Source organism: Vulpes vulpes, chromosome 16, assembly GCF_048418805.1.
Source record: "Vulpes vulpes isolate BD-2025 chromosome 16, VulVul3, whole genome shotgun sequence".
NCBI classification, from domain to species: domain Eukaryota; kingdom Metazoa; phylum Chordata; class Mammalia; order Carnivora; family Canidae; genus Vulpes; species Vulpes vulpes.
This window is the reverse complement of record NC_132795.1, coordinates 52,194,795-52,209,095: the sequence shown is the minus strand read 5'-3', so window position 1 is coordinate 52,209,095 and position 14,301 is coordinate 52,194,795. Positions and strand designations below refer to the sequence as shown.

General features: G+C 41.2%; 1 protein-coding gene across 8 annotated transcripts in view; it reads right to left on the bottom strand.

The window, feature by feature from the left end:
* EFCAB6 (EF-hand calcium binding domain 6) overlaps positions 1-14,301 on the bottom strand; it is a 243,750-nt gene that overhangs the window by 149,090 nt on the left and 80,359 nt on the right. For all 8 annotated transcript variants that reach the window (XR_011997867.1, XR_011997868.1, XR_011997869.1 and 5 more), the window contains one exon: positions 11,740-11,888. Coding sequence is in view for 5 of the 8 variants with exons in the window: in XM_026017432.2 (XP_025873217.2) it covers positions 11,740-11,888 (149 nt within the window). In the remaining 3 variants the exon portion in view is untranslated. The remainder of the gene's footprint in view (positions 1-11,739; positions 11,889-14,301) is intronic.

Sequence of the window (14,301 nt, the reverse complement as noted above, 5' to 3'; positions counted from 1 at the left end):
CTTCATGCCTGATGCTTTAATGAAAGACTCATCTTAAATGCCAACTCCCCAAGAAGTCTTCCTGGATTGCCTCATCTGGGGTAGGTTTGCCCTATGCATCATGGTTTAGAATTGGTTTGTTTCTAAGGTAATGATGTGTGTGTTGGTAAGAAAAAGCACATTCAATGACTTTAGTGAGAGTGTAGAGGTGAGCTATGCACATTGCTCCTAGAACCATCTAGGCCAGCATCATTCTGCAAACAAATAAGTTTGGGAAAATCCCACATATTCCCCTCATAGATATTTATGATGTTGAGTTAACGTATTAACAGCCATGAGGTGTCCTCATAGTTGGGAGTTGGGAAACTTCCTTCTATAGCTACACCTTGGGAGTTCTTACCACAATAAGCTAGGGCATAATCAGGGTGTTTCAACCCACAAGTTGTCTGGCACTAGCTATCTGAACACAAGGTCCTTAGGAAAGACCAAGGTGCTGCCTGGTATTTACAGAATACAGGGAAAATTCTAGGTCTGATGGGCAGAAGCCTGACTTGAATTGTTAAAGTGGGAATTCATGACCTGCTGCTCAGGTCACAGAGACCAAAACCAATTCACAGACCCAGAGCCCCTTAATTAAGAGGTAATCTGGATACTTTTGAGGAACAACCCTACCATATAGCCATATGCATATACTGTAAGTCTTCCCTCAAACCTTGCCTAAAAGATCCTTCAGCCATTTACCAAAATGACTATGCATTAAGGGAAAGAAAACGCTGAGACCACTCAAGGTTTTAAATAGTAGCTCTGAACTAGTGATAATCCATGGAGGGCTACAGTGCCAGCACAGTCTGCTCGGTCAGAGTGGAGGGTTATGGGGGATAGATGAAGCCTAAGTCCATGTCATAGTGGGTCTGGTAAGGCTACAAGCTCATCCTGTGGTTACTTCTCCAAGATCAGAATACATAATGGAAATAATCATTCTTAGTCACTGCAGAGCCCTCACATTTGTTCTTTGATCCATGAAATAAGGGGCTATGATAGTAGGAAGGACCAAGTGGAAGACCCAACAGATAGTTGTGATGATGCCAATCACACATGCAAATCAGCATAGCCTCTGGCATCTGTGATGTAGCTATAGATGTATCAAATGCTAACTTTCCAATTTCTTTCTAAAGTTTCCCTTTATGGGGGCAGGGAGATCAGTATACCTTCAAATCTTATCTCAAGACCATGTCAACTCACCTGCTTCCTGCCATAATATAATGTGAGGGAACATATATTCATTCATTCACTCATTTAGGGTGAGTGAGCAGAGAGGAGGGGCAGAGGGAGATGGAGAGAGAGAATCTCAAGCAGATTCCATGCTGAGCATGGAGCCCACCATGGGGCTTGATCTCATGACCGTGAGATCACAACCACAGCTGTAATCAAGAGTTGGACACTCAACTGACTGAGCCACCCAGATGCCCCACCAAGTAGCTATATATTGTTATGGTATGCGACAACAAACACGCTGGCCCAATGCATGATGATATTATATTAACTGGATTTACTAAGGATGAAATTACAAATACCCCAGAGGCCTCAGAAAGGGAAAGAAGATAAACCCCATGGAATTTTAAAGTTCTTCCAGTCTGGTAAGTTTCTAGGGATCCAGAAGTCTAAGGCATGCTGGAATAGTCCCTCTAGGATGAAAAACCAATTAATTAGCCTTTTGCCACCCATCACTCATATGCTTGAAGGGTGTCTCTGGATTTTGGAGACAATTTTGTCATGCTGTTCTGATCTGCTGTGCTGTTCTTGGGTAACCCAGAAGTTCTGAGTGGGGCATCGAGTAAGAAAAAGCAATCTGCAAGGCCCAGGCTGTAAATTGTCGTCTAGCACAGAAAAGCAGCACAGCTTATAAAGGTATTTATGTCCTATGTAATGTCCACTGGGAGGCATCCATGGGGATTATCAGGAGGAAAGCTGACCTATTCCTGAAGGTGTAGGTCTGTCACTTTGCCCAGGTAATCTGGCGCTTGTTCATGGGCTTCCATACAAAAGTGGTCACAGAGACAGGAACGGATACTGTGCATTGGTTTGAAAATAGGGACTTCTCATCACTAAAGCTGTGCTGACTACTGCCTAGCTAAGTACCCAGGCTGCCAATGGCAGGGGCCAACACTGAGCCCTTTTATGTCCCCTTTATCCAGGTGGGCTTTCCAGTCACCTGGCAAAGATGACATTGGATCTCTTTCAACATGGAGGGAGCAATGATTTGTCTTGACAAATTTCAGATACAAATTTGCCTTTCTGATTGAAACACTTCTGCCATTTATCATCATCTGTGGACCTCCATAATGCTTTTGCATCACCAGGATGTCCTGCGCATCACAGAATTGAACTAAGGGACTCATCTGATGGTGGTGACGGTGTAGCAGTAACTTCAGAACCACAGAACCCACTGGTCTCCCCACATATCCCATCGCCAGAGCAGACTTACTAGAACAGTTGGTACCTTGCTGATGACTCATCTACAGTCAGCTGAGAGGAAATCCCCAGCAGTTAAGGTGCTGTTCTGGAGAACTTATCATGCCTTAAGCCAGTTGAGGCAGCCAAATGAAGAAATGACCATCAAGCACTGAGATCTTGTGAAATGAAGGTTGGGCACCCCAGCAGGTAAGCAACACTGTCCAGCAAGATGCTGGCAGAGAAAGTAAGGGGGACACACAATGGACACTGTAGTTATGACCAGTTACAGTAATGTGAGTTTAGAAGCTCCTTCGTATGCTGTGTCTTCCTATCTCTCCCATTGCTCTATGTAAAAAGCAGTAATTGTAGCTAACACTTTAGATTTCAGGGGACTGGAAAGCAAGAGGAGAGAAGGCAGGCTAGTTATACCCCCAGCCCCCTCCCGCTGAGCTGTAGCATGGCCATGGCCACATTCTACCTTAGGCCTTCCCTGCCCTCCAGTGACCTCCCCTTTAGCTATCTATCTTGTTCCTTTCAGTAACTGCTCCCTCTCCTGCCCTTTCAGGCCTAGGAGAGAGAAATGCTTCCACATCTGCTCATTTCATTTAATCTTGCCCTCACATGAGTAAGTGGTTCTTCAATAAACTCATGTCCATCTGCTTTCTTCCTAGGCCCTGACCAATGTATGACCAGATTATGATGACCCATGGCAGGATACAGAACAGCTCCCGTACCCCCCAAAAAGCTCCCTGTGCTGCCCCCTGGAGCCACACGGTCCTCTGCTCCTAGTCCTGGAAATTACTGATCTCTCTTCTGTTCCTATTGTTTTGCTTTTTTCAGAATGTCACATAGAGATTTGGACAATAACAGAAAATATACCACTGGGTGCTGCTTCTACACTTTATGTAATTTGGGCTAAATGGCTTATTGTTTCTGCTTATATAGCTTCTGTTGGGCTGTTAATGTTACCAGGATGAATGGGAAAATTCTCACCAGAAGATGTTTCTGAGCAAGAACCTGCTTGTGTGATGGGTGAGGAAGTATCTCCAGTGAATACACAAGTCATAGCAAATCATTGCATTTATTCCATCCTCTCAGCTCTCCCTCAAACCCCACTCTTCATGTTTAAACACTGATTTTATTTTTAACAGACGTATTTTATATAAAAGGCTAGGCAACATTGAAAAGCACAGCACGTTAGCAATAAAGGTCAACTTAGCTGTTCAATTAAAGTCTACCATTACATTAAAATATAAATATATATGGAAAATGGCTTTTTAAAGTCTCTGTAACATTACTTGGGTCAAGATTTTATGCCTTATTACCAAGATGTTAGGGTTTTTAATTTACGCCCTTGAGTATTTTTTACAAAATAACAAATTTGAAGGATGTCTTTTTTCCCCCTATACTATCCATTCTTGAATTGAATAATCATTTCTCAAAACCATGTTATTATGAAGGTTTAGATCTTATTTTACTTCCTGCTTTATTCTTTCCTGTGTTGTTTGCCTTTTTAAAAAAGGATGTATTTTTAAATTTTATTTCTCAAATTAAGATGCACTAAAACGAACTTTTTTTTCTCTTGGTGTACACTTTCACGAGTTTTAACACACATACAAGATTCACGTAGCCACTGCCACGCACAAGATGCAGAGTGGCTCCATCACCCTACAATCTTCCTCATGCTGCCCATCTGGAGTGAGGCCTTCCCCACCCTGAGTCCTGGAAACTACCGACCTCTTCTTTGATCCTATTGGTTTGCCTTTTCCTGAATGCCATATAAACAATCCTACAGTAGCAGCCTTTGAAAGTGGTTTCTTGTGAATGTCTCTCAGATTCATCCATGTTGTATGCATGGAAAGCTGATTCCTTCCTATTGCTGAGAAATAGGCCATCGTATAGATGGACGAGTTTGCTTATCTGGTCACCTGCTGAAGGACATTTAGGCCTGTCCCCATTTGGGTCAATTATGACTAGGGCTGCTAAGGACATTCTTGTACAGATTTTTTTTAGTGAAATTTGCAAGCATTTTTAGATACAAATGTCATACAGGATTTGCCCAACACAATCACAGGCCCATGACGCTGGGAGCGCAGGTCAAAGGGAGTTCGGGGCACTCACTTGTAGCAACATCAGGTGTGTTCTTGTCCCCACATTGTCCCTCCTACTGTGCTCTGCACTGTACCACCTTCCCAGTGGCTGGAGAGGAGAGCAAGGCAGAGAGCAAACAGCACTACCCCAAGGCCAGTGCCACTCACTGCCACTGGGGGTGACACTAGTCTCACCTCTAATGACTGTTTCATGGGTGCCAGTGCTTTCATGGTAAAATCCAGGAGATCCTCTAGTCCTAGGACGCAATATAATTAGTGGTCAATTCCCAACAATCACCATCTAAATTCAAGAAAACCACTGTGATAGTACAGGAATCCCAGTGTTCTCTCTAAAGGTGAAACAGAAAACAACAGGGCAGGTGGATGGACCAGCATAAGCAGCATAGCACAGAAACATCCATGTACAAAAGAAAGGTAGAGCGATGGAATGATAGAACGGACTAGAAGGACACATTCAAGCAAATCATGGAGAGAATTGAATGTATGACAAAGCAGGCATTAAAAACAATGGGGAGGATCCCTGGGTGGCGCAGCGGTTTGGCGCCTGCCTTTGGCCCAGGGCACGATCCTGGAGACCCGGGATCGAATCCCACGTCGGGCTCCCGGTGCATGGAGCCTGCTTCTCCCTCTGCCTGTGTCTCTGCCTCTCTCTCTCTCTCTGTGACTATCATAAATAAATAAAAAATTTAAAAAAATAAAAAAATAAAAAAATAAATAAAAACAATGGGGAAAGAATAATAAGTGGCGGTGGTAAAACAGATTATCTATTTGGGAAAAAAATGTGAATTTGGATGCCTACCTTATGTCAGGATGGATTAAAGTGTTTTGTTTTCAAAGAATAAGAAAAACAAGCATAGTAGAAAGCGTTTTTATATCAAGTCTGGGCAAGAATGATGAATTTATAGATTAAGCAACAGAAGACATTCCAAAAGAAGATTAATGTATTTGATTATATTAAAACGTAAACTTCACAACGATGAGGTGTCACGTGAACGAAAGGAAAGCAGCAAGCTGGGAACAACGCTATGTGGGAGTATCCTGCTTACAACAGAAAAGGGTTATCTTTTAATAATTAATTATAAACAATTATTAAAGAAAAGGTGATAAAATTGACTTAAGAAAACACCAGTGAGGGCATTACCCAGCCAGGACATGAGGCGGATTCACATCAGGAAAGACACGATCAGCGCTCAGGCTCACAGAAATGTCCAAGTCCAATGTTGCTCCAAGAAGTATAAATTAAGAGGATAATGAGGCACCAATTTATACCTCTTAAGCTATCAATATTTTAAAACTATGTTAATATTCAATGCCAGAAGGAATATGAAACTAGAACACTCATACAACGTTGATGGTAATATAAATCATTATTATCTTTTCACAGAACAATTTGGCAATCCTTATAAAAATGCACATAAGTATTCACACTCTGGCCTTGAATCGGATGCAAAACCTGTCCCTGACCCCTCCTTGATAATGGCCACAAACCCAGTTCCCTCCCAGGCTCTTGTCCACCCTCTACCCCACCTCTGGCTTCCTTTTGCCCACTGACTTCTGCGAGGCCCCAAAAACCATGGCATGGAGGGGCTGCTCGTCCTGGGGCTCTTCCCATGGCACCTCAGGTCTCTGTTTAAAGCTCACCTTTGCAGAGAAGCTTTCTGAGGTCCTCCCTGCCACTCTTCCTATGGCTCCGTCACACTGCACACCTCCTTTCATCCTAGGTGTGTCTGTGGACTGTCCTCTCATCTGCCAGCAGGTAGCACTCTGAGGGAAGGGATCATGTCTTCCTTTCCAATGAGTCCCTAGCACCTAACACAGTGCCTGTCCCATAGTAAGGGCTCCAGACCTCTCTGTGGATTGGCTGAGCAAATAAATGAACAAACAAACATATGCAAATCTAAAGAAACTGAAGACTTGGGGCGCCTGGTTGGCTCAGTGGTTGAGCATCTGCCTTTGGCTCAGGTCGTGATCCCAGGGTCCTGGGATCAAGTCCCATGTTGGGCTCCCCACCGAGGGCCTGCTTCTCCCTCTGCCTATGTCTCTGCTTCTCTCTCTGTGACTCTCATGAATAAAGTCTTTAAAAAAAAGAAAGAAAGAAAGAAAAAGAAAGAAAGAAAGAAAGAAAGAAAGAAAGAAAGAAAGAAAGAAAGAAAGAAAGAAACCAAAGACTCAACAGTGAAATGGTCAGAAACATTCTGGGCTATAGAACTAAAAAGCCCAAACAAGCGGTCATTATCCCATCAACTAGCCCCTGTGGAATGCTGCTTGTTCCTTCTGGATGGAACGTTTTTCTCCAGCCACCCATGTGGGAGACTCTTCATCTCTTGAAGCTTCCACTCTGCTCTGTTTACTCTCTGGAGACTTTTCTAACTTCCCAGCCAGCATGAACATATTAAGGTAAGATTTTTGGCAACACAGTGGATCTCTCCCCAACCTCCTGGGTCTAACCATAGAAATATATCAACAAATACATCAAATATATCAACACCTACTGGAATAAGTATATCAACGAAATCATTTTAAACATATGGTGGAAGTTGAAACCAAGAAAGGGAAAATCCACAGGTGCTGGATGCTGAAAGCATGGAGGGAAGCAACTCTGGAGCAGAGAGAATGTGAGTTATTCCCACAAGAGCCCGGGGAGGGTGTAAGACCTGGATGGAGCAAGCTGTGCTAACGGCAGCCCTGGGATTTCATGCAGGCAGTAACAAGCTGGGGTTTAATGCCCACTTGGGGCTAGGACCCACCACTGCAAGACTGGGAGAAGACCTGGCACAGATGACAGTTAATAAAGCAAAACAGGGATCCCTGGTGGCGCAGCGGTTTGGCGCCTGCCTTTGGCCCAGGGCGTGATCCTGGAGACCCAGGATCGAATCCCACGTCGGGCTCCCGGTGCATGGAGCCTGCTTCTCCCTCTGCCTGTGTCTCTGCCTCTCTCTTTCTCTCTCTCTGTGTGACTATCATAAATTAAAAAATAAAAAATAAATAAAAAAAGCAAAACAGTCAAGGAAAACAGTCAGGATGAAGCCCGGACAGATAAAAACATGGGAAATGCAAGAGAGGCTAAGAGCCAAGGAAAATGGAAGGAGGAGTTTCAACAAATATTTAGTGAGACCCAGAAGAAAAGACTGGCAAGGAAGGGTGGAGGCAATACCCAAATAGTAGCAGCTGGGAATGTTCCAGAAGTTATGAAAGATACGAATCCTCGCCATGAGACGGCACGAGTCCGGGGAGGTTAGATAAACAGACATCTCTAGCAAGATGCATTGTAGGGAAACTGTAAAGTAACAAAAATAAAGAGAAAAATCTCAAAGGCAACCAGATAAAGAAAAAAAAAAAAGAGATCACCCAGAAAGTATTGGCAATTAGACAGCCAACTCTCAACAGCAACACTAGAGGCCAGAAGACCGTGAAGAATGTCTTCAAAGTGCTAAGAGAAAATAGCTCTCAGACAAGAATTGTACTCCCTGCACAATCTTCATTAAAGAGTAAGTGGAAAATAGACATTTTTTAAAACAAAGACTGCCTTCCCCACACACACAACACCTCACTTAAAGGACTACTACAGGATATACTTCAGGAAATTGAATTCTGAAGGAGGGGTGAGATGGAAGAAGAGTGATGAGCCAACAAACTGGTAAACTTGGGAAAACCTAAACAAACACAGATAGTAAAAACAAACAAACTACTAATAGTGAAAAATTCAGACACTATCAAAATAAGACTGGATTGAAACACTAGCCGGTGGTAACATGTACATTGAAACTGCTTGTTTTATTCAGGACGGTAGAAACATTGTGAACTTTCAGCTTTTTAAGTTCAGAACGCATGTTAAAAATTTAAGGGTAACTTCCTCTATTAGAATAGAAATAAAATATTTAAGTCTCAAGACAGTGGAGGGGAAAATGTGTGATAAGGAAAACTGAGATGGAACCAAACACAGTGGAGGAGGGAAAAAGGAAAAGACAGAGCCGAGGAAATCAGAGAGATAACAATAAAGCAGAAGGACAAAACTCAAACATGCTTGTCACATGCTACACTTGACCGCTAAAAAGGCAATGATGTTCATCTGGAATGTTTTAAATACAGATAATGCTATTTTACAAGAAACACACCTAAAACGTGGTGATAGTGACAGTAAAGGGTGGGAAAAAGATATATCAGACAAACACTCATCCAAAAAACTGTTATGGGTATTTTAGTATCAGAGAAGATAGGCCATAAAAGCCAGAGACATAGAAAGGTAACTACATAATTATAAAGGGAAGAGTTGACCAAGAAGATGGGACAAATCTTCACTTGCAGATGTGCACCAGAAGATAAACCTAATTAATAATTCAAAATATCAGTATTTGGGTATTCACCTTGTTATTGTCCCTTGTGACCAGTTCTACTAGGAATTCTGGGTGAATGCGACAGAGGGCACAACTCAGAAATCCCTGGGTCTCTGGTTAGAGCAGATTGTCACAAGGCACAACCCTGTCTGTGTCCTTAGTGTCCTACCATGTTCACTTTGCAGGCCCATAATAGTCTTCACAGCTGCCATCGCTCTGGTGGTTCCTGCTGCCCTGGGACTATTTGTTAGTTATTTCTACATTCTTAGCACCTCTCACAATGTCTGGCAGAGAAAATGATTCAATATGCACCCATTAAAATATAATTTTGAGGGTACCTGGGTGGCTCAGATTCTTGGTTTTAGCTCAGGTCATGATCTCAGGGTCCTGGAATTGAGCCCCATGTTTGGCTCTGTGCTCAGTGCTCAGTGTGGAGTCTGCTTGAGATTCTCTCTCTCCCTCTGCTCCTCCCCCTCCCCTGCTTATGCTCTCTTTAATAAATAAACAAAATCTTAAAATAAAATTATAATTTTGAAGATGATGAAGCCAGCAGAATGAGTGTCTGTGATACACATTCCTATTTGAAAAGCACAATATAAAACTGTAGATGTGCTTTAATTAAAAATACATAAAAATTCTTTATGCATGTGGATATAGGTGAGGAGTGTGAAAATGTGAAAGCAATAAATTTGTTACATAAGGTGGATTGTGACATTTTGCTTTTTATTTTTATTATGGCTCTTAAATATTACTTGCATAATTTTGAAAACGAAATAAAAAGAAATGACTCTCAGTCATCCAATGAACTGTTTCCTAAAAACTGTCACCACGTATAGATAGAACAACGGAGCTGTTTTCTGAGCCATGTAAATATTCACTCCTAGGGCCAAATCTTGCTTTTGACTCTAGAAGCCACAGGGGCAGGACACAGTGATCCTCTCTAGATATAGAGAGGGCCAAGAAGGAAAGAGGAGACTGTGAGGAATGGCTCTAGCTGGCCCCACTTAATACTGTTTCTCCCGGGGCACCTGGGTGACTTAGGCAGTTAAGCGTCCAACTCGATTTCCATTCAGGTCAGGATCTCAGGGGTATGAGATGGATCCCTGTGTCAGGCTCCATACTCAGAGACTGCTTGAGATTCTCTCTCCCTCTCTCTCTACCCTTCCCCACTCCCTCTCAAAAAAAAAACCCAATTCCCTCTCTCTCTTGCTGTTCCTAGGAAATGTTAGATGTCCACCAATGATCCAGAGTTTTGCAGAACAATCTTTCCACTAGCCTCTACCCTACTTCCCATGAGACAAGGTTATCCAAGTTACCTGGACAGAACACCAGGTAAATTAAGGACAGTATTTCCTATGCAGAGTCTGGTCTATGTGTACCATTTCCAAAGGAAACAGGGATCCTTGGAGAAATGGCTGATGCCAGGTCAGGAGCAAGGAGTGTACCCAAAGAGCCGGGTGCACATCAGAAAGCAGGAGAGCTGTCAAGGACCATCAGGGTCACACTACTAGGATTGAGCAGCCAACATGAAAGTCTCCCACTGGCCAAGATGAATATTAGTGAGAATAATGATGAACTTAAATATAGCACATATGTATATGTTCATGAGTTTATGATAATCTTTTTTTTTTTTTTTAAGAAAAATCACTCATTGCTCACTTTTGGAGGATGCTTGGGAACCAATTCATTATTCTGGAAGGCAGTAAGTGAAGGGAAAGTATTTTCTTAGACTGTGTGTCATTGTCACTAAGCAGCTTAAGAGGGGAAGCTGTCATTACAGAAGTACTCCAATCAATAAAAGAAGAAATGATAGATGTGGCATTTCACCACTTTTTAATCCCCAGTGAACTAACAGATGTAAGTAGGACCAACCATGGCTGCTAACACTGCGAAAAGAGAGACCAACAAGGCCACAGATGCTTGCCACCACCTATGAGGTATTCTTGCCAAGATGACTGAACATCTGTGCGTCTATCTATTCATTCAGAGGCAGAGGGGTTGGGAGAGGGAGAGAGGAGGAAATGCCTAATGTCACTGTAAATCAGTCAGATGTAGGCTGTAAGAAATTCCATATAAAAAATACACCATAACAGATACATCATAAGGGAACAAATTAACAAATGGAGAAAGACCCTATAGACTAAAAACAGTGGGGCAAGTCAGTCGATGGCAATGTAGAGACCTTATTTGGATAATGACTCAAATAGTAAAAGAAAATCTGTGACAATAAGCTAGATTTGAACCCTGGTTGGACATTTAATACTACTGATAATTCTATTAGGTGCAAAACCAGTATTTCTCCCATGTTTTTAAAACGTGTTCTTATATTTTAGAAAGACTTAATGAGAACTTTTTAGTTAAATATGATATCTGGTATTTGTTTCAAAAATATCTGGGGTTGGGGCGCTGGGTGGTTCCATCAGTTAAGTGTCTATCTTTGGCTCTGGTCATGATCTGGGGGTCCTGGGATCGAGCCCCAAGTTGGGCTCCCTGATCAGCGGGGAGTCTGCTTCTCCTTCTCCCTCTGTCTCCTTCCCCTGCTTATGTGCTTGCACTCTCACTCTCTCTTATGCTTGCGCTGTGTCAAATAAATAAGAGCTTCAAAAAAATATCTAGGGTTAATGGAAAAATAGGCAGGAAGAGAAATAAGATGATGGACCATGAGCTGAACACTGAAGCTAAGTAGTAGGTACGTTAGTGGATTCATTATAGTATTCTCTTTACTTCTGCATGTGTTTGAGATTTTCAAGAAAAAAAAAGTCCAAGGCATTAATAAAAAATAAGTGAAGCTGCTCCTTATTCTCATGGTTGACGTTTGGGGGGGGGGGGGGGGGATGTCAAGGAAACAATGGGACTCTTACCTTTTCATTAACTGGATAAAAATTCTCCTTGGTAATCGGTATACAAAGGTGTCGAGGACAATCTTTAGGTAATTCAAAGATACATATCCACTTTTGGAAGGGTCCCCTGCACTCAGGGCTTTTTCAACCTTTTCATAGCACTTGGGAAGCTGCAGGGAATGAAAATTCAAGTGTTGCATTCATAGAAATCCACTTCACAGAGCTGTTCAACCAGTTTATTTTTACCAAAACCTCGTCACATTTTCCCCTCCAAAAACTGATCAAAAAGGTTACTATGGCATGTACTGAACTTCAAATGTTTAATTGATGAGCTCACTACAGAACACTATCCCCAGTCACAGCTACTCAACTGACAAGGCAGACAAGTTTCTCAGGGAAAAACAGCCATATAATAGCTCCACCTCAAATTTCAGAGCTAAAAATATTCAGTGGATCTGCCAGTTTGATACATCTTTCTTAATATACTTTCAAGCCATTCCCACTGTGAGCCCATGCTAGGCTTCTTCTGATTAAGTCAGGTCAATCAAACAAAAAAAGCTGGCAACATTTTATTAAAACACAAGTAGCTTTTAGAGTAAGGAAAATCATTAATGTAAAGATTATATAAGCAGAATACACATTGTACATTTCTTTAATTATTCTTTTTTTTTTAATGGGGAATCACAAAGGATCATGGTGAATGAGCTTTGCTTATGGGACTTCTAAAATTCAGTAAAGTAGGTTAACCACTGATTTTTATATGACTCATAAAAATACTATGAAGATTGGTTTTAATTCCAAAGGTTTTCCTGCTGTTTATTATTGAGTAATAACAATATTCTCCAATAATTCCAACCCTCTCCACTTTGTCTGAATTCAGTTTTTCCTGCTAACTGCAATGAGAAACAAAATAACCACACCTGGTGCATAAGGTAACAAAAAACCCTGCTGGAACATAGAAATACATGCATAAGAGTCTCCACCCACTAAAGGAATAAGAGGTGATTCACTGAAATTTCCATAGGGTACACAAGCATATTGGAAATCTAATGGGAAAATCTTTCAAAATATTTACAGAATTGCAGGTCCTAAACTTCTTAGAAAGTTGCACACACAAAAAAAATTGCACAAAACTAGCCCAAAATGTGGCTAAATTTGCCCCTATCTCTTTCAGGGAGGTGGATTCACAAGAGAAGTCAAAGCCAGATGTGGAGTATAGTCTCAATGTGTTCACAGGATTAATGAAATCCACTTTCAAAATCTTAATGATATTGGTTTTCAATTAGTTTTTTTTTCCAGGAGAATGTTTTTGACATAATCAAGAGCTTTTAGGGAAAAAAGGCAGGGAGTGAAACAGAAATAGTATCTTGGTGACATATATAAACCTTTAAGGGATTCTCACTGTGACTGTTTACAATGATACAAAAGAGAAAAATGCAAGCAATTCAGCAAACTAAAAAAAAAGGACATAAAGATATCTAGAAGTTTTTCCATCCAGTTTTTTTATAGTGTTTCAAAAACTCCCATAATGATCATATAAACATATAATTTTACAAAAATGCGATCATAGCTATACATTCAGATTTGACAGGTGCTTTTTTTCATTTAACAATATATCATGATATTTTTTCTGTAAGAACTTATATCTACATCATTCTTTTAAATGATGAATGATGTGTGGCATGCTATCATATTATTGACAGACTAGAGAAAGGTATGCTTATTTTGTTTGTGCATTTAATGTATGTTAATGTTCCACTGATCTCCAATCTAAATGAGGTTCTTTTCTGTATTTATTACATTTATGAATGTGTTTAACACCTATCTCCCTGATGTGAGTTTGTGTAATCTCCATGAGAGCACATTCTATCTGTTTTGTTCACTAATAATTACCTAGAATGAAGCAGAACTCTGCATGCTGTAGGCACTCAATAATTATTTAAAATGAGTATATTTTTTACCAAAAATGTTTTTTTTAAGATTTTATTTATTTATTCAAGAGAGACAGAAAGAGAGAAAGGCAGAGACAGAGGGAGAAGCAGGCTCCATGCAGGAAACCTGATGTGGGACTTGATCCCAGGATTCTGGGGTCATGCCCTAAGCCCAAAGCCAATGCTCAACCGCCGAACCACCCAGGCATCCCTATCAACAATGTTTTAAAGAAAGGTTGCAAAATGTAAAAAGCTATGACACATAAAAATTAAAATCATAGCTGAGATGCCATTCTATGTGCATCAGGCTAAAAAATTTGAAAGTCTAACAACATAGGGGCACCTGAGTGGCTCAATCAGTTGAGCATCCAACTCTTGGTTTCAGTTCAGGTCATGATGTCAGTCGTGGGATCAAGACCCACGTTGGTCTCCATGCTCAGTGCAGAGCCTGCTGGTCCCTCTCCCTCTGTTCCTCTCCCTGCTTGTGTACACTCTCTCTCTCAAATAAATAAAGTGTTCAAAAAAAAAAGTCCAATAATATCAAGTGTTGGTGAGTAGAGAAAACAACAGGAATTCTTTCTCATATGTTGGGAGTGTAAATTGATATTTGAAAAGTAATTTGATATGGGCAATGAAAGCTGAGGAGCGTGTC